At 41.8% G+C, this 18,191-nt stretch overlaps 2 protein-coding genes across 6 annotated transcripts; both read right to left on the bottom strand.

Annotated features, from left to right (window-relative positions):
* Nucleotides 1–871: 871 nt before the first annotated feature.
* Nucleotides 872–6,948, bottom strand: LOC139633864 (major histocompatibility complex class I-related gene protein-like). 2 transcript variants are annotated; one of them, XM_071499879.1, is made up of 7 exons: nucleotides 6,751–6,948; nucleotides 6,305–6,568; nucleotides 2,986–3,264; nucleotides 2,520–2,849; nucleotides 2,279–2,380; nucleotides 1,825–1,842; nucleotides 872–1,631 (listed from the first exon to the last, which is right to left on the bottom strand). In XM_071499879.1, exons 1-7 carry the CDS (start codon nucleotides 6,797–6,799, stop codon nucleotides 1,582–1,584), a joined length of 1,092 nt encoding a protein of 363 aa, XP_071355980.1. In that variant the 5' UTR covers nucleotides 6,800–6,948; the 3' UTR covers nucleotides 872–1,581. The 2 variants fall into 2 exon arrangements, with proteins under 2 accessions (XP_071355980.1, XP_071355981.1); XM_071499880.1 differs by having other exon boundaries at nucleotides 2,526–2,849; nucleotides 6,751–6,896.
* Nucleotides 872–17,668, bottom strand: LOC139633858 (major histocompatibility complex class I-related gene protein-like). 4 transcript variants are annotated; one of them, XR_011693850.1, is made up of 9 exons: nucleotides 17,511–17,668; nucleotides 17,069–17,332; nucleotides 12,582–12,860; nucleotides 11,452–11,754; nucleotides 10,590–10,691; nucleotides 10,136–10,153; nucleotides 9,870–9,942; nucleotides 9,751–9,801; nucleotides 872–1,439 (listed from the first exon to the last, which is right to left on the bottom strand). XR_011693850.1 is itself a non-coding variant. In XM_071499867.1 (8 exons), exons 1-7 carry the CDS (start codon nucleotides 17,596–17,598, stop codon nucleotides 9,893–9,895), a joined length of 1,104 nt encoding a protein of 367 aa, XP_071355968.1. In that variant the 5' UTR covers nucleotides 17,599–17,668; the 3' UTR covers nucleotides 9,750–9,780; nucleotides 9,847–9,892. The 4 variants fall into 4 exon arrangements, 3 of the variants coding, with proteins under 3 accessions (XP_071355968.1, XP_071355969.1, XP_071355967.1); XM_071499867.1 differs by lacking the exon at nucleotides 872–1,439 and having other exon boundaries at nucleotides 9,750–9,780; nucleotides 9,847–9,942; XM_071499868.1 differs by lacking the exon at nucleotides 872–1,439 and having other exon boundaries at nucleotides 9,750–9,801.
* Nucleotides 17,669–18,191: the final 523 nt, after the last annotated feature.

The raw sequence follows: 18,191 nt of genomic DNA, 5'->3' as shown, positions 1-18,191 counted from the left end.
CGACGCTGAGATCGAGCCAAAAAGAAGAGCAAAACAAAACAAACACAAAAACTATAGACAACAACTCATGTCTTCTGTGTTTCTCATGAGTAGTAATATTACAGTTTATATAAACCAACATGAGGCCTTTCATACAACAGGCAAAAAGAGCTGAAGGGCTAAGACAAGCAGACGAACATCAAAATGATTGCAAAGATAAATTCCTCATTTAATCCTTCCATACATGTGCAGTACCATAGTTTGGCCAGTAGATGTCACAATTTCTAACTTTTTAAAACAGTGACCTGTTGTTAACACAACTGTCTCTTGGAGGTTCACCTCTCCGGGGACTGAGGAGCAGCTGTGGGAACAGGACGGGCTGGTTAGAGGAGGACAGAGGATCAGCCAGAGGAGGAGGAAGATGAGGTCAGCAGTCATCAAGACAGTAAACCTGGGATCTTTTCCAGGATTGTGTCCAAACACATTTTATCCAATCAAAAGTCGTTCAAATCTGAATCCTTCAGACCAGGATTTGACTCTGATCAAGAAGATCTGTTGTTAAAAGTGAGACTTAACTTTTTCTGAGTCACCAAAGTCAGCCACCATCCCTCCTCATCATAGTCCAACAAGAACCTTCTTGATTATCAGTGATTGATCAGTGCAAAAAGATGATACATGTCAGCTTTGAAAATGATGAAGGCACCTTTAACAGAGATACTGGTTGACTGTTTTCTCCCTCATTCTAAGCTAAGCTAAACTTGTCTGGGAGCTAACTCTGCTCAGAGTTGACACTGATATTGATTTTCTCATCAAACTCTTCTGTGAGAATATTTAATAGTCAAGTAAAATTCACATTAGTGCAGCTGCAGTCACAGATGAACAGATGACAAACTTTTGAAAATTGGAAACTTTATTGAAAAGTGAAACATCAGCAGAAAAAGACAGAACAATATAATTGATATCTGATTGATCCTTCTCCAGTTAAATGATGTCCTTCGTTAGACTCTGCAGTGGGTCTCAGGCTGTGTTGCCATAAATCCACTGAGCCTCTGACAGGTGACACCTTCTCCAACCTCCAGCCTCATATACAGTCTATGGGTTAGACTAAATCACATGGGCTGGTCCAACTGGTTTGAAGATAACTTTATGTGAACACCATGTCCCACTCATTAGTCCAACCACCATCACTGTTAATCTAACTGATAGCCACCAGTTAGCAATAATTAATAATTAATCACTCTGCTATGATGAACATTTCATTAATTACGTCCTATGATCTCTGTGCTGCTGGTTTGATCAAAGAAAAGATCACAGTTGCATTAACACATCAGAACATTTCAGTTATTGTTCAACCATAAAATATCATTCAAACTTATTAAAAACACATGAATGCTTCACTGTGAGATGAATGATAAAATCTAATAATGAATCATGAACAAAATCTCAAGCAGGTTTGTTTTGGTTTTTCTCTTAATCCCACTTATCTTAATATGAAGCTGCTGCACTTTTGCTACAGGAAAACAACATTGAGACTCTTTTAGCTGAATAACACACATCAAAGTGTTGATCTTTAACACCTCACATGAGATCATCTCATGAGTGTCAGGTTTCTGGATTCAGTTCCTCATGGAGCTCAGAGACGTTTTCAGGAGCTGAAAGATCAGAAACACACTGTTAGTGTGAAGCTGTGTAAAACCCACTCATCCAGCTCTGAACTTTATTAACAGTAAATACAGGAAACTGTCTTCAGAAAGTTCATCTACAGAATCATTTGAAATCATTTTAATGTAAAGCATGAATAGTGAGTGAGATCATTTGAAACAGAATAAAATAAGTTTTACTTACGAGATGGAGGGTGTTTGGCTGAAATCAAAGAAAAGACAAATCGTTTCAGTTGCAGTTGTAAATGACAGGATGTTTTTCATCACCTTATCCTCAGTGAATATGATCCCCTCCTCTACTCACTCAAACTTAAAGTAAATCAGTTTGACTCTTCTGTCAGCTTTTAATTTATTTCTATTCTTGTGGGAACATGACAAAGTGTATGTTTCATGTACTGTGAGTCTCTGGTTGTGTTGACTACAGTATGTTCTACCAGTGGAAACAGACAATAAAGACAATAAAGACACTTCTCTCCCACATCATCATGGTACAGTCATATTATCATGACTCTGAGTCTCACACAGCTTCCTGCTTCAAACTGATGCTTGATTCTGGATAAAAGCATCAACTCAAAGACTAAAACCAAAGGATTACAACAGTCATTAAAGAAGGTAATGTTTCTATTTTTCTCTCTCACCTTTCTTCTTTCTGTAAACCATGAATCCAGTGACAGCGATGAGGATGAGAGTGAGGACAACCACTGCAGCGATGATAGAGACGGTGATGTCACTGGGCTTCTCTGCTCAACAAAACATAACACAATCTCAGACCAGTACAGTTAAAGCAGGACAGAACACAACAGTATCAGCCACCCATCAATCTATTTTGTTGTCCTGCAAAAAGAAAAAAAAAAGGAAAATTAAATGTGTATTTATCACCCTCACCCTTTCCATTCCCATTTTTTCCCCAGTTGCTCCTGATCACTGCTTTGTCCAGTTTGGTGATGATCTCCTCCTTCACACCAGAGAGCAGAAACACACACTCGTACCTCCTCCAGTCTTCAGGTTTGACTGATGAAAGGTCCAGATCAACTCTCATCTGGAAACTTCCATCATGGTTGGGGAGGATCTCTCCTTGGTCCACGTCCTCATGAAGATCCTCTCCATCTTTCCTCCAGAGCATCAGAGCTCTGTCAGGGTAGAAACCTGTAGCGTGGCAGCTGACTGGAGAGGAGGGAGACTTCTGGAGGAGAGACACTGAGGGAAGATCTGGAGAGAGAGAGAGACAGAGAGAGAGAGGGTCATATCAGACTGAGAGGAGAGATGATACAATGGTAATTCAGTCTGAGTAGTCTGTGTGAATATTGTTGTGTTGATGAAACTACATCAGGTCATGTGATTCTACCTGTTCTCAGCAGAGAGCTCCTCCCATAGGTCAAAGTCTTCTTCAGCCACTCAGGACAAATCTGAGTGAAGAAGTATTTATTCCCTCTTGATCTGGGTTTGTCAGCATCCCAGCTGTGTTTGGTGATGAGAGCCTGTGGTTTTGGAGCGATCCATGTCAAAGTCTTCAGATCAAATGACAGGAAATCTTCTCCATCATAACCGTATTGATTAAAACCAACTACTTCTCCAGTCTCATCGTCCCATTCACAGCCACTCATCCTCTGTAAAATGTGGACACCTGAGACAGAGACAGACAACAACAGTGATGTACAGATGATATCTCCACTGGATTACCTTCCTTATCACCTCATCACCTTACCTTACCTGATTACCTTAAACATGTGCATTGTGTCATGCACAATTTTTCAGAAAGGTTACTATATCCAACCTCCCCTTTATATCCAAAATCCTTGAGAAGGTTGTTGCAAACCATTTATGTGATTATTTGCACAGAAATGGTTTGTTTGAAGATTTTCAGGTTTTAGAGTCCATCATAGCACAGAAACAGCTCTGGTTAAGGTTACCAATGATCTCCTCATAGCTTCAGACAATGGACTTGTCTCTATACTTGTCCTACTAGATCTTAGTGCCGCATTTGACACCATCGATCATAAGATTCTATTACAGAGACTAGAACATATGGTCGGCATTAAAGGAACCGCACTAAGCTGGTTTAAGTCATATCTGTCAGATAGACTCCAGTTTGTTCATGTTAATAATGACTCCTCTATCATCACAGAAGTCAGTCATGGAGTTCCACAAGGTTCTGTGCTAGGACCAATACTCTTCAGTCTATATATGCTTCCTCTAGGAAACATTATTAGGAGGCACCAGATAAATTTCCATTGTTCCGCAGATGACACCCAGTTGTACTTATTCATGAAGCCAGGTGAGACTAACCAGGTAGCCAAGCTTCAGGCGTGTCTTAAGGACATAAACTGGATGACCAGTAATTTCTTACTCTTAAATTCAGACAAAAGTGAAGTTATTGTAATTGGCCCAAACCACCTCAGAGATACACTATGTGATAATATACTGACTCTGGATGACATCACCTTGGCCTCCAGTGCTACAGTCAGAAACCTTGGTGTCATTTTTGACCAGGACTTGTCCTTTACTTCACATATAAAGCAAGTCTCTAGGACAGCCTTCTTCCACCTGTGCAATATTGCTAAAATCAGACACATTCTATGTCTAAAGGATGCTGAAAAACTAGTTCATGCATTTGTTACCTCAAGACTGGACTACTGTAACTCTTTATTGTCAGGATGTCCCAAAAATTCAGTAAAAAGCCTCCAATTGATCCAAAATGCGGCAGCACGAGTACTGACAGGAACTAGGAAACGAGATCACATCTCTCCTGTGTTAGCCTCTCTGCATTGGCTCCCTGTGAAATCCAGGATAGAATTTAAAATCCTCCTCCTCACCTACAAAGCCATTAATGGTCAGGCACCATCGTACCTTGGAGAGCTTATAGTTCCCTATTTTCCCAATAGGACACTTCGCTCTCTAAATGCAGGTCTACTTGTGGTTCCCAGAGTCTGTAAGAGTAGAATGGGGGGCAGAGCCTTCAGCTATCAGGCTCCTCTCCTGTGGAACCAGCTCCCAGTGTGGGTTCGGGAGGCAGACCCCCTCTCTACCTTTAAGATCAGGCTTAAAACTGTCCTGTTTAGTAAAGCTTATAGTTAGGGCTGGCTCGGGTATGTCCTGACCCATCCCTTAGTTATGCTGCTATAGAGCTAGACTGCTGGGGGATTCCCATGATTCACTGGGCTCTCTCTCTCTATTTCTGTCTCTCTCCCTCTCTCTTTCTCGATGACTTCATGCCATTAACTTTGTTTTTTTTTTCTCTCCCATAGTTTGTGCTTCTCCTCTCTCTCTCTCTCTCTGTCCTCATTCTGCAGGTATCTCTGCCTTGGGAGCAGCAGGATCCAGATCCACCACTACTCATCTTTACTATTAACCACTGTTACCTGTCATTATTATTAATAACGCCATTACCTACACAGCTGTTCCTGGTCTATCTCTCTCTCTCTCTCTTCTCTCCTCTCTCCTCCCCCCACCCCCTCTTTTTATCTTCTCCTAAACCCAACCGGTCGAGGCAGACGGCCGCCCACCCTGAGCCCGGTTCTGTTGGAGGTTTCTTCTTGTTAAAAGGGAGTTTTTCTTCCCCCCTGTCACCAAGTACTTGCTCTTTGTGGGAACTGTTGGGTTTTTCTCTTTAACAAAGTAAGGTCTTGACCTTACCCTGTAAAGTGCCTTGAGATAATGTATATTATGATTTGGCGCTATACAAATAAAATTGAATTGAATTGAATTGAATTCAGTTACCCAGAACTGAGTTAATGGATACCGCTAACAAAACTTTCTATTAAGCCTTTGCTGTTGTTAATATGTGACTGACTTTCTCAAATAGTTAACATTATTTCAATCACTCATGGATTTTTGTCTCAGATGAGAGGAAAATGAGCCAAACTAAATGTGAAAAGTGAGCTACATATTCAAATCAATATTAGTTATAAAATCATAACCCAATTTTACATTTGTCGTCCATTAAATGGAAACCTCTGACATCAGACTGTCTAGTCTAGTCTGAAAGGAGGAGTCTCTCAGTGTTGGAGACAGGCTCATTATAAACTGTGCTTAGTGTTGTATGTTAGTCAGAGACATTCAGAGAAGAGCTGTGACCTTGAAATTCCCTCAAGGCATTAGAGAGATATTAAATTCAAAAGGCCAAAACCACAATTTGTGAGGTCACCAGGACCTTGACCTTTGACCTTTGATCACCAAAATCTAATCAGTTCATCCTTGACTTCAAGTGATTGTTTGTGCCAAATTTGAAGAATTTCCCTGAGAATGAGTCTGGACATACGGATGGAAACATGAAAAAGGTCAAATCACCAAACCAGGAGTTTCCCAAGACTCCCAAGGTGGGAGGTAGATGACCTTCAAGGACCTTGAAAGCTCAACATTTACTGTTTGTACTAATTTGATTGAAATTATCAGAAGTTTAAGAATATACACAACTACAGCACAATACAAACTGACATGATGAGGAAAATTATGCTTTATTTTAAGTTGGGTTTTATTTGGATGACTCTTGGCATTGATTCAATTGGTTTGGCAAGCTTTACCTGAACCTAACCCTAACCAGTGATCTCTGCCCACTCCCACCCTCCTGTTTCCTGATCATTATGTTGAGGCCCTGCAGAGTCACTTTACTCTGCAACACAACACTTAAGCAGTAAGAAGTGAAATATATCACAAACTGTACTTACCTCCACTTTGGTTGAAGCGCTGCTTCAAACTATGAATACTGGCTTTGAAGAACGTAGGCACATCTTCCAAACACTCTTCAGTGTACCACTGCAGTTGGTCAGGGTTGTCATTGAGCAGTTTTTTCACCCAGTCGTGTTGTAGTTCAAGTGTGTTGGTGTCACAATAACCTGCCTGCAGACCATCAATCATTGTAACAGCCACACCCTCAGGGAAGTTTGGGACTCCAGTAGATGCAGTGGTAAAATACACCAGAGTGTGTTTCACTGTGGGACAAACAAGGTTTTCATTATAAATATACGTTCTTGGTGAACTTTAATGTATTTTGAAAATCTTGTCCTCGTCCTCAGTCAAAACTGAAACTACATTTTGTGACACAGGAGCAAAATGCAGAGCTGAGTAGAAAGTGAAGTAAAGAGTTAAATAAAACTTTTAACAGTGATCCTACCTGCTGAAGAGACGTGACAGAGAAGAAGCAACAAAAATAACTTTTTCATCTTGTTTTGATGAAGACGAAGAAAAAACAATGAATCCGGAGCTTTTTGATCCGTGCTGCTCCTGTTTCCTCACTTTACGAGATCGGACTTTAGACTCGTGTTGAGTCTAAAGTCAGCAGACGGAAATCACCCTGCAGCTGTTCAGTTCTGCAGAATAACAAATCAAAATGATTCCGCCTCTTCACTGACTGTTCTGCAGAATAACAAACTTTATTACATCAGCAGACTGACACCATCAAACTGAAGTCTGCATCTCAAGCTGAGTCTCCAGTATCTCCCATTTCATTTCTATTAAAAGACCATCCAGCTTTACTGACTGTTCTGTGTGACAAGTCAGTAAACACAATAAATAAATGGTTCTTACAGCCACTAAATGTGAGAACAGAAGCTTTGTGGCCACTGATTCTGTGATGAGGACAGAACCAGAGACGTCTCCAGACTGGACTCTACCCTCAACAGCAGCTTGACATCCTGTCCATGAGTCTCACAGAGAAGTGACAGAGATTCATCTTCAGAGTTTGATCCTCGTACTCAACACTCCTGACTTTAAACCTGCTGCTGTGAGTTAAAGTTAGAAACTGGTCAAACAGGGTTTTTCTTTCAAGAACATGGACTTGAGAAAAAAGACACATTTTTAAAAAATGTAAACTTTATTGAAAAGTGAAACATCATCACAAAAAGAAAGAGAAATGCTTTTGATATTTGATTGATCCTGTAGATGACCAGTTCTCCTGTTCAATGATTCTTTGATCAATCAATCAAACTTTATTTGTATAGCACCTTTTAATACAAACAATGTAGCACAAAGTCCTTTACAGAATAGAAGCAATAAAAAGCAACACCACACCCCTTCACTCTCTCTCTCTCTCACTCACACACACACACACACACAGACACACACTGAGCACTAACTTATGAAAACACTTCTGAGGCTACAATGAAAAGTTTAAGGATAAAAATATTAACTTGTAAATTCGTTTACAACTTGACAGTTATCTGATACCACTGCAGATCACTGATGAAAGACACTGAATTATGCTCCAAACATGGACTGGAAACAGACTGTTTTACAATCACAAATATTTAATATCTGCCATCAGACATTCTACAATTTTAGGCTCATTTTTACATATGAACAAACCTAATTATTCTGTTTTACTGGTGAAACTTTAATTGACCTGTTAATTGTAACTGTAAGACATTTATGAGTCAACCATTGCCTGCCCATGTAACGTGGCTTAATGGGAACAGTTCAGACGGTCACCTCTCTTTGCAAGAGCATCAAAGTCTGGTGTCGTGTCTGCTGTTGAAATACGCAGCACAGAGGACAGAAGTTTATCTGTCAATCGTGATCTGTGATCTGACTTGTTGTCTGTTCGCGCCAACAAGACAAGCATCCTCTGTGCGGGTTTCCCTCAGTGAGCCGTCATCATAATATACATTAGACAGTCTGGACAGAGTCAAACAAAATGAGACATTATCATCATATAACTTTATTTTATTTTATTGAACAGTTTATATTCAAATGAAACCATCTGAGAAAGTGAAATGGGAAATGTGTTGACGTTACTTCTTTAACTGTGCATTGTATTTCATAAAGTTATCATCAGTTTTTTTTTTAAATGTAAAATCTTAATCTGACAAACATCAGGTTACTCAGTCTGTCCAATAAATATATTGGACTAAAAAGAACAACCTTTCCCTCAGAAATGTACTGCAGCAGAAGTATAAAGTGGAACGATATAGAAATACTGAATTATGTTTAAACCATATTTGAGCACAGCACATGTAATTTAACATGTCATTGTTACATTTCACCACTGAACTGGTGTGTCCGTTTATGGTGCCAATATAAAAAAAAACTAAAAAAATACTGTCCAGATGATGTTACCTATGAAATAAACAAACAAAAAAATAACATGCCCCTTTATGGCTGAAATGAGTATTACAAAAAGAAACACCTGGAAAATCCACTTTTTTCACTTGCTTCTCGTTGCTTCCATATGATACAGTTAATAATCACACATTTTTCAGCATATAAAAATATTTGAGTTTTCAGTATTTGTGAGTTATCATTAATCATCAGTAAATGTGTAACTGATTCTAGCTTTATTTATTATTTATATTCATATTCACATCCCAGTTTGAGGTACTATGAGTTAGAGGTATTAATAGCACAAGCAAATGTGAATAAAGTTATGACAGAAAAAGTGACAGAGACAAAATAAAAGACAAAGAGGTGAAGAATCGACAGTGAGAGTAAAAAAGTTGCGGAGACATTTCAGGCATCAGGTCACATGACTCTACCTGTTCTCTGCAGAAAACCACTTGCATAGGTCCAATACTTCTTGAGCCAGGCAGCACGTCAGGTGTGGGACGCAGTGAAATGTGTGTGTGTGTAGTGAGCGTTGAAAACCAAAAAAACAACCAACAGCAAGAACATTCAGGAGCTCAGCTGTCCAGGGAGAGAGAGCGAGAAGGTGCAGAGGCCGAGCTTTTATGCCCTTCCTCACAGTTGTAGTCACTCAGCCATCTGGAGTAGGTGGGGTCTCCCAGGAACCCGGTAACTAGGCACTGCAAACCAAAACAGGAGACCAGAGCATAGAACAACAAGCAGGAACACACACAGGAGACGGGTCAAACACCTGCAAGGAAAGACAGCCAGCCACGAAAACACATACGGCCCTGGGCCGTCACAGTACTTATCTTGAGTCACCAAAGTTAGCCACCATCCCTCCTCTCAATAGTCCTACAACAATCTGTGTGATCTGTGTACAGTGCAAAGATTATGACATGTTCAGCAACAACATCAGCTTTTAAGTTGTTAGAAAGCAGCTTTAACAGAGATACAGGTTTGCTTTTTACTCCCTCATGCTAAGCTAAGCTAAATTTGTCTGGAAGCCGAAGTAATATTCATATCACTGCAAACACAGTCCCAGATGAACATGCGTTGTTTTTCTCTTAATCCCACTTATCTTCATATGAAGCTGCTGCACTTTTGCTACAGGAAAACAACATTGAGACTCTTTTAGCTGAATAATACACATCAAAGTGTTGATCTTTAACACCCCACATGAGATCATCTCATGAGTGTCAGGTTTCTGGATTCAGTTCCTCACGGAGCTCAAAGACGTTTTCAGGAGCTGAAAGATCAGAAACACACTGTTAGTGTGAAGCTGTGTAAAACCCACTCATCCAGCTCTGAACTTTATTAACAATAAATACAGGAAACTGTCTTCAGAAAGTTCATCTACAGAATCATTTGAAATCATTTTAATCTAAAGCATGAACAGTGAGTGAGATCATGTGAAACAGAATAAAATAAGTTTTACTTACGAGATGGAGGGTGTTTGGCTGAAATCAAAGAAAAGACAAATCGTTTCAGTTACAGTTGTAAATGACAGGATGTTTTTCATCACCTTATCCTCAGTGAATATGATCCCCTCCTCTACTCACTCAAACTTAAAGTAAATCAGTTTGACTCTTCTATCAGCTTTTAATTTATTTCTATTCTTGTGGGAACATGACTAAGTGTATGTTTCATGTATTGTGAGTCTCTGGTTGTGTTGACTACAGTATGTTCTACCAGTGGAAACAGACAATAAAGACAATAAAGACACTTCTCTCCCACATCATCATGGTACAGTCATATTATCATGACTCTGACTCTCACACAGCTTCCTGCTTCAAACTGATGCTTGATTCTGGATAAAAGCATCAACTCAAAGACTAAAACCAAAGGATTACAACAGTCATTAAAGAAGGTAATGTTTCTATTTTTCTCTCTCACCTTTCTTCTTTCTGTAAACCATGAATCCAGTGACAGGGATGAGGATGAGAGTGAGGACAACCACTGCAGCGATGATGGAGACGGTGATGTCACTGGGCTTCTCTGCTCAACAAAACATAACACAATCTCAGACCAGTACAGTTAAAGCAGGTTAGGACAGAACACAACAGTATCATCCATGACTCTATTCCTCCTATTTGGCTGTTATCTTAAAAGCATCAGTGTTTGACAAACACTGTGGCAACTGTGTCAAACATCACGGACTTTAAAAAAATAAAATAAAATAAACAAGTTAATTCTCAAATAAATACTAAGGAAACAAAGCTAGAAAAACCAGGCTGAAGTCAGTGAAGTGAGCCCAGTCCTGGAAAATGCACACAGCACATTCCCAATGAAAAACACATAGTGAGGGCAGGTAAAGACTGAATGGGCCGTTAAAACCCTGAGGAGTTTTTTGACTGGTGCAGCAGCCTGGTGTGATCAGTAGTCATAACGACTGAGGCTGTTCTTGTTCTACGGGTGTTACCTGGGATTAGGGTCCCAGCTGGCTGCTCTTCGTTGACCTGAGACTGAGGTGGTTGACGAAATGTTTTGACCAACATATGTCACTGCTGAGCTTTCTAACCACTATACCTGGGTTTCAAACTGACCTGCCCCAAATTCCCTGATGCTGAAGCCCAGTGGGGGGGTCAACTTAGGCCAAGCCGTCATGTTTGGAGTACACAGAACAGAAACTCTGGGGTTTTTTTATATTGAGTTTTGTTGAAGATGAATTTGCAGCTGAACTGGAGAACAAAAGCTAAAATACCAAACAAACCACAGACATTCAGTCACATTCAACAACTGCTGATCTCACTCTCACCTGAGTTGGTCCTGATCTCTGCTTTGTCCAGTTTGGTGATGATCTCCTCCTTCACACCAGAGAGCAGAAACACACAGTCGTACCTCCTCCAGTCTTCAGGTTTGACTGATGAAAGGTCCAGATCAACTCTCATCTGGAAGCTTCCATCATGGTTGGGGAGGATCTCTCCTTGGTCCACGTCCTCATGAAGATCCTCTCCATCTTTCCTCCAGAGCATCAGAGCTCTGTCAGGGTAGAAACCTGTAGCGTGGCAGCTGACTGGAGAGGAGGGAGACTTCTGGAGGAGAGACACTGAGGGAAGCTCTGGAGAGATGGAAGTAAAGGAAGTGAGAGAGGGTGAAGGGGGTAGAGAAAGATGAAAAGGGGCAAACAAGGAAGGAAGCAAGGGAAAAGAAAGATGAAGAGATTCAATAAAGAGGCATCAAGGAAAACAAGGAATTAAAATCCATGTGACTGTTGCTGAGATGTTTCACTCTGAACCAAAGTGAGGGACCAACTGCCTGACAGACCGACTGGTATTGTCATCCCAAGAGCCATAGTGCTAACAATGCTAATAACAGTATAATAATATAGACTATTGGTGCAAACTAAAAGCTTTGTTTCCTCTGAAGACTGATCCCAACATTAGTCTATGTACGTTCTGTACATGTGTTTGTTGAAGTGAACTAAAGACTCAACAGACAAGTTAGAATCACAACATGGAACCAACTTTTCTTTCAGGTGAACTCACTACATGTACAGACCCACACATTCATCTTATGACAGCAGCACATGATAACGACTTCACTACACAACAACCACACAGAGTGTGAACAGTCAGAGAAGGGAACTACACCTCCACTAAAGAAACTCACCACAGTCAAACTGCATCTTTCTCCTCTAACAATAAAAATCTGAAACCTACTGAGCTCATACTAACTGTGCACTGACGATCACCAGTTGAAAGTGATGTCAGAAAACCAAACAGGTCAGTCTCTGCTGATTGGTTTGGACAAACAGAAAACAGAAAACAGCCAAAACAAAAGGTAATGTCAGCCTGAGAGGAGAGATGATACAAAGGTAATTCAGTCTGAGTCCTCTGTGTGAATATCACTGTGTTCATGAAACTACATCAGGTCATGTGATCCCACCTGTTCTCAGCAGAGAGCTCCTCCCATAGTCCAAACTCTTCCTCAGCCAATCAGGACAAAGCTGAGTTAAGAAGTACTGATTCTCTTTTGTTCTGGGTTTGTCAGCATCCCATCTCTGTTTGGTGATGACAGCCTGTGGTTTTGGAGTGATCCATGTCAAAGTCTTCAGATCAAATGACAGGAAATCTTCTCCATCATAACCGTACTGATTAAAACCAACTACTTCTCCAGTCTCATTGTCCCATTCACAGCCAGTCATCCTCTGTAAAATGTGGACACCTGAGACAGAGACAGACAACAACAATGATGTACAAATGATATCTCCACTGGATTACCTTCCTTATTACCTTATTACACTTATCACCTTACCTGATTACCTTAAACATGTGCATTGTGTGATACACAATTTTTTTTCAGAAAGGTTACTTAAGTTACCCATAACTGAGTTAGTGGATACCAGTAACAAAACTTTCTATGAAGCCTTTGCTGTTGTTAATATGTGACTGACTTTCCCAAATTGTTAACATTATTTCAATCACTCATGGATTTTTGTCTCAAATGAGAGGAAAATGAGCCAGACTAAATGTCAGAGGCTACATATTCAAATCATATTAGCTAGAAAATTGTAACCCAATTTTACATTTGTCATCCATTAAATGGAAACCTCTGACATCAGACTGTCTAGTCTGAAAGGAGGAGTCTCTCAGTGTTGGAGACAGGCTCATTATAAAGTGTGCTTAGTGTTATATGCTAGTCAGAGACATTCAGAGAAGAGCTGTGACCTTGAAATTCCCTCAAGGCATTAGAGAGATATTACATTCAAAAGGCCAAAACCATGATTTGTGAGGTCACCAGGACCTTGACCTTTGACCACCAAAATCTAATCAGTTCATTCTCTAGTCCAAGTGATTGTTTTTGTCAAATTTAAAGAAGTTCCTTGAGAATGGGTTCGGACGTATGGGTGGACAACCAGAAAACAATATTCCTCTGACTGTGACTGTCGCCAGCACATAAGCATGAAAAACTGGGCAAAGTGGGAGGTAGATGAACATCAAGGACCTTGCAAGCTCAACATTTACCGTTTGTACTAATCTTACGTGCCGGAGTGGCCTTTGTGTATGTGTGTGTTGTGTCCCCTCTCCTTTTTCCAGCAGGTGAATCAGCACAGCTGTACCTAGTTTGACAATCAGAGCCTGGAGTAGAAGGTGGATTGAGGAGGCCTGGTCGGTGCCAGTGGGCCAGATGGCAGTGTGAAGGCGTGTAGTGTCTAGGTGATACTCCCTGTAGCTGGGAGGGTGTTTTTGTCCTAACTTATAGTTCCCTGATTGTTTTCTTTTTTCTCCAGGTTTTACTGGCTCCACCCATTTCCTGGAAACAGTTTTCCATTTCTGTCAAAGGATGTTGTTTATCTTATGTAGTTTATTCACCAAACCGGTTACAAGTGTCAAGCAGCCCTCGTAACCGGTTTGGTGAGGAAGGGGATCTTTACTTTGCCGGCATCTGTGGAGTCTCCAGGATTGGAGGCCGTGGTATCCCCGGGCGAAGATCGCCCTGACCCTCTGGTGGGAGAGGCAACTGAGCAGCATCCTGTTGGCTTCGCACCAGGTTTGCAGCTTGGTGAGGTGGAGGATAAGCCGCTCACCATGCCGCAGTTTGATCCATTCTCCATGGAGTCATCTCCTGGCTGGAGGGAGCGTGAGTGTGAGTTTCAGCTCCACAGGGAGCTGGAATTGAAAAAGCTGGAGGCAAAGACTACCATTGAGATGCGCCAGCTAGAGCTGCAAAGAAATGCTAGTGTGTTGGCCGCAGTTCCTTCTGCTAATGCACAGTTGTCATCGGGTGTCAGCCGTGAGTAAAAATATTTCCTTGGTTCCGGTATTTTGTGAGTCAGAGGTGGAGTCATATTTTAGTGCATTTGAGTGCATTGCTGTGGCCAAAAGATGTGTGGGCAATTCTAATGCAGTGTAAATTGACTGGCAGGGCTCAGAAGGCTTGTTCTTCCTTGTCAGTTGAAGATAGCTTAGTGTATGAGACGCTTAAAGGCGCGATTTTACGAGCATATGAGTTGGTGCCGGAAGCATATAGACAGTGTTTTAAGAGTGTTAAGAAAACATCTAGTCAGGCCTATACCGACTTTGCTAGAGAAAAAGCCATCCTTTTTGACCGGTGGTGCTCGGCATGCAAGGTGGAAGACATGGCCTCTATGCGTGAGTTAGTACTGTTGGAGGATTTTAAGAACTGTGTTCCTGAGCATACTGTAGTGAATCTGAACGAACAGAAAGTGACTACTCTGCTGCGGGCCACTACCCTTGCAGATGAGTTTACCCTCACTCACAAATCTACATTTTCTAAACCTGAACCCTCCTCTCCCCATGAGTTTCACCAGAAAGCTGACGATATACAGTCCACCTGTAGCCACGCTAAGGGTGAAAAGCAATGTTTCTTCTGCCGGAAGTCTGATCATTTGATCGCTGACTGCTCAGCCTGGAAGCGTAAGGTATCTGCTCCAAAACAACCAAAGGGTGTGAGATTAGTTAAATCTGTGTCCCTTGGTGACTCCTGCTGTCCCTCAACTCCCTGAGGAATGTTTTAAACCAATAATCTTTAAGGGGTTTGTGTCTCTCACAGGGAAAGTTGAGGACCAGTGCCCTGTAACAGTGCTATGGGACACTGGCGGTGCGCAATCCCTCATTCTCTCCAGTGTGTTGCCATTTGGTGCTGGTGGGCCAAGCACTGTGGTGAAGGGAGTTGGTAAGAGCGTTGTACCTGCGCCTCTTCATCATGTTCATGTTCAGTCCCAGCTGTGTTCTGGTTTCTTACGGTGGCCGTCCGTCGTAGTTTTCCCCTTGCTGGTGTGGATTTCATTATGGGAAATGACATCACAGGCGGGAAAGTGTACCCTGAAGTAGTTCACATCCCCATTGCTGAGGTTGTGCATCATGGTTTGGAGCAGAAACATCCTGTGGTTGGTGGTGGTGCTCCAACCAGAGTTCAGGTCTGGAAAAGAACTCAAGGTGGTTGCCTTTACAGTTCTCAGCTTGAGACAGCCTTGTCAGAGGGTTTGTTGCCCTCTGCTGGTGGTCTGGGGAACTGTCTGTCCGAAATGCCTGAATCTGCAATGGGAAGTGGAAAAGCTTCAGATGTGATAGTGCCCCTGTGTTGTGGTACTTAGCCAGGCTGTGGTTTTTCTGGTTGTCCTGGTCCTGGGAGGACTAGAACAATGGTGCAAAAAAACACAAGTGTGTGCTTACTACTGCTGTCTGGACTGGCTGTTTCCACAGTTGTAATATTGGTACCGTAGTGGCTGGGAGCCATATGACTGGTTGTGGAAGGTGTTTCTACAAAACCTTTTCTGTGGTAGTTGCACCACTCACCAGTCTGTGTGGTCCCATTTGTGTGGACCAAAGAGTACCAATGTAGTTTTGAAGCTGTTCAATCCCTCCTGTATGGTGCTCCTAACTTTTTCCTGCCTTGTCAACCAGAAGCTGACATGTCTCTGGAGGTGGTGTTGTTGCCAGAGGGAGGTGGGATGTACCCTACCAAACGTGCCACACCTTTGGAGTATGAGACAGTGACTCATGGGTGATGTAGCGCATGATTTACTTCCCTTTATTGCTGACCACATTGTGGTACGGTTATGGTTTGTGTACCAAACTGTGGTTTGGTCTTATTTGGGGGGGTGTTACGTGCCGGAGTGGTGTTTGTGTATGTGTGTGTTGTGTCCTCGGCCCCTTTTTCCAGCAGTTGAATCAGCATGGCTGTACCTGGTTTGACAATCAGAGCCTGGAGTATAAGGTGGATTGAGGAGGCCTGGTCGGTGCCAGTGGGTCAGATGGCAGCGTGAAGGCTGTGTGTTCGCGAGTGGTGTACTAATGTTATCGGCCAATGGGCCAGATTGCTTAGTGCATATACATGGTAGTGTCTAGGTGTTAATCCCTGTGGCTGGGAGGGTGTTTTTGTCCTAATTTATGGTTCCCTCATTGATTCTTTTTTTTTCTCCAGGTTTTACCGGCTCCACCTGTTTCCCGGAGCCCCTTTTCCGTTTCTGTCAAAGGATCTTGTTTATCTTATTTAGTTTATAATAAGCTGCATTATTTGCGACCTTACCATTGTTTCTTGGTTATTCCTTCTGCCAGTTTTATTTAACTCTGTTACTTCCCCACTCCCCTGGACCACGAGGGGATATAACAACTAATAGGATTGAAATTATCAGAAGTTTAAGAATATACACAACTACAGTACAATACAAACTGACATGAGGAGGAAAATTTTCCTTATTTTAAGTTGGGTTTTATTTTGATGACTCTTCTCACATTGATACAATTGGTTATGACAAGCTTTACCTGAACCTAACCCTAACCAGTGATCTCTGCCCACTCCCACTCTGCTGTTTCCTGATCATTATGTTGAGGCCCTGCAGAGTCACTTTACTCTGCAACACAACACTTAAGCAGTAAGAAGTGAAATATATCACAAACTGTACTTACCTCCACTTTGGTTGAAGCGCTGCTTCAAGCTATAAATACTGGCTTTGAAGAACTTGGGTAGATCCTCAAAACACTCTTCGGTGTACCACTGTAGCTGCTGAGGGTTGTCATCGAACAGTTTTGTCACCCAGTTCTGTTTTGGTTCAACTGTGTTGGCGTCACAATAACCGGTCTGCAGACCATCAATCATTCCAACAGCCACAGCCTCAGGGAAGTTTGGGACTCCAGCAGATACAGTGGAGAAATACTTCAGGGTGTGTTTCACTGTGGGACAAACAAGGTTTTCATTATAAATATATGTTCTTGGTGAACTTTAATGTATTTTCAAAATGTTGCAACCGTCCTCAGTCAAAACTGAAACTACATTTAGTGGCGCAGGAGCAAAATGCAGATCTGAGTAGAAAGTGAAAGAGTGAAATAAAACTTTAAACAGTGATCCTACCTGCTGAAGAGACGTGACAGAGAAGAAGCAACAAAAACAACTTTGTCATCTTGTTTTGATGAGAGAAAAGATGTTTCCGCTGCTTCATGATCCTGAACTCCTGTCTCCTCCCGGAGGAAGGTGCAGTGACGTCACCGTCAAGTGCGGGAGAGGATGAGTTTTTTTCCACTTTTTTAAAAATTGAAACTTTATTGAAAAGTGAAACATCATCACAAAAAGAAAGAGAAATGCTTTTGACGTTTGATTGATCCTGTAGATGACCAGTTCTCCTGTTCAATGATTTTTTTGATCAATCAATCAAACTTTATTTGTAGAGCACTTTTCATACAAACAGTGTAGCACAAAGTGTTTTACAGAATAGAAGCAAAAAAAAGCAACACCACACCCCTTCACTCTCTCTCTCTCTCTCACACACACACACACACACACACACACACACACACACACACACACACACACACACAGGTGGAGCCCAACAAGACAAGCATCCTGTGTGCGGGTTTCCTCAGTGAGCCGTCCACGTTGTTCAGTGGACTCTTCTTTGAGAACAGGGTCGCACTGGATGTCAGTCAGTTCTAGCTTCACATCTGGAGCCGCTTTTTTGAAGGATTCATCTTAACTCTGACTCTGGAATCGCTCATGTTGACGCCCTGTCCCTCAGTGAGCAAGATGTGCACAGCG

This window comes from Trachinotus anak, unplaced genomic scaffold, assembly GCF_046630095.1.
Source record: "Trachinotus anak isolate AG129_WGS33_773 ecotype Australia unplaced genomic scaffold, CSIRO_AGI_Tana_v1 ptg000016l, whole genome shotgun sequence".
Lineage (NCBI taxonomy): Eukaryota > Metazoa > Chordata > Actinopteri > Carangiformes > Carangidae > Trachinotus > Trachinotus anak.
The sequence above is the reverse complement of the archived record's forward strand: the minus strand, read 5'-3'. Positions and strand labels throughout refer to the sequence as shown.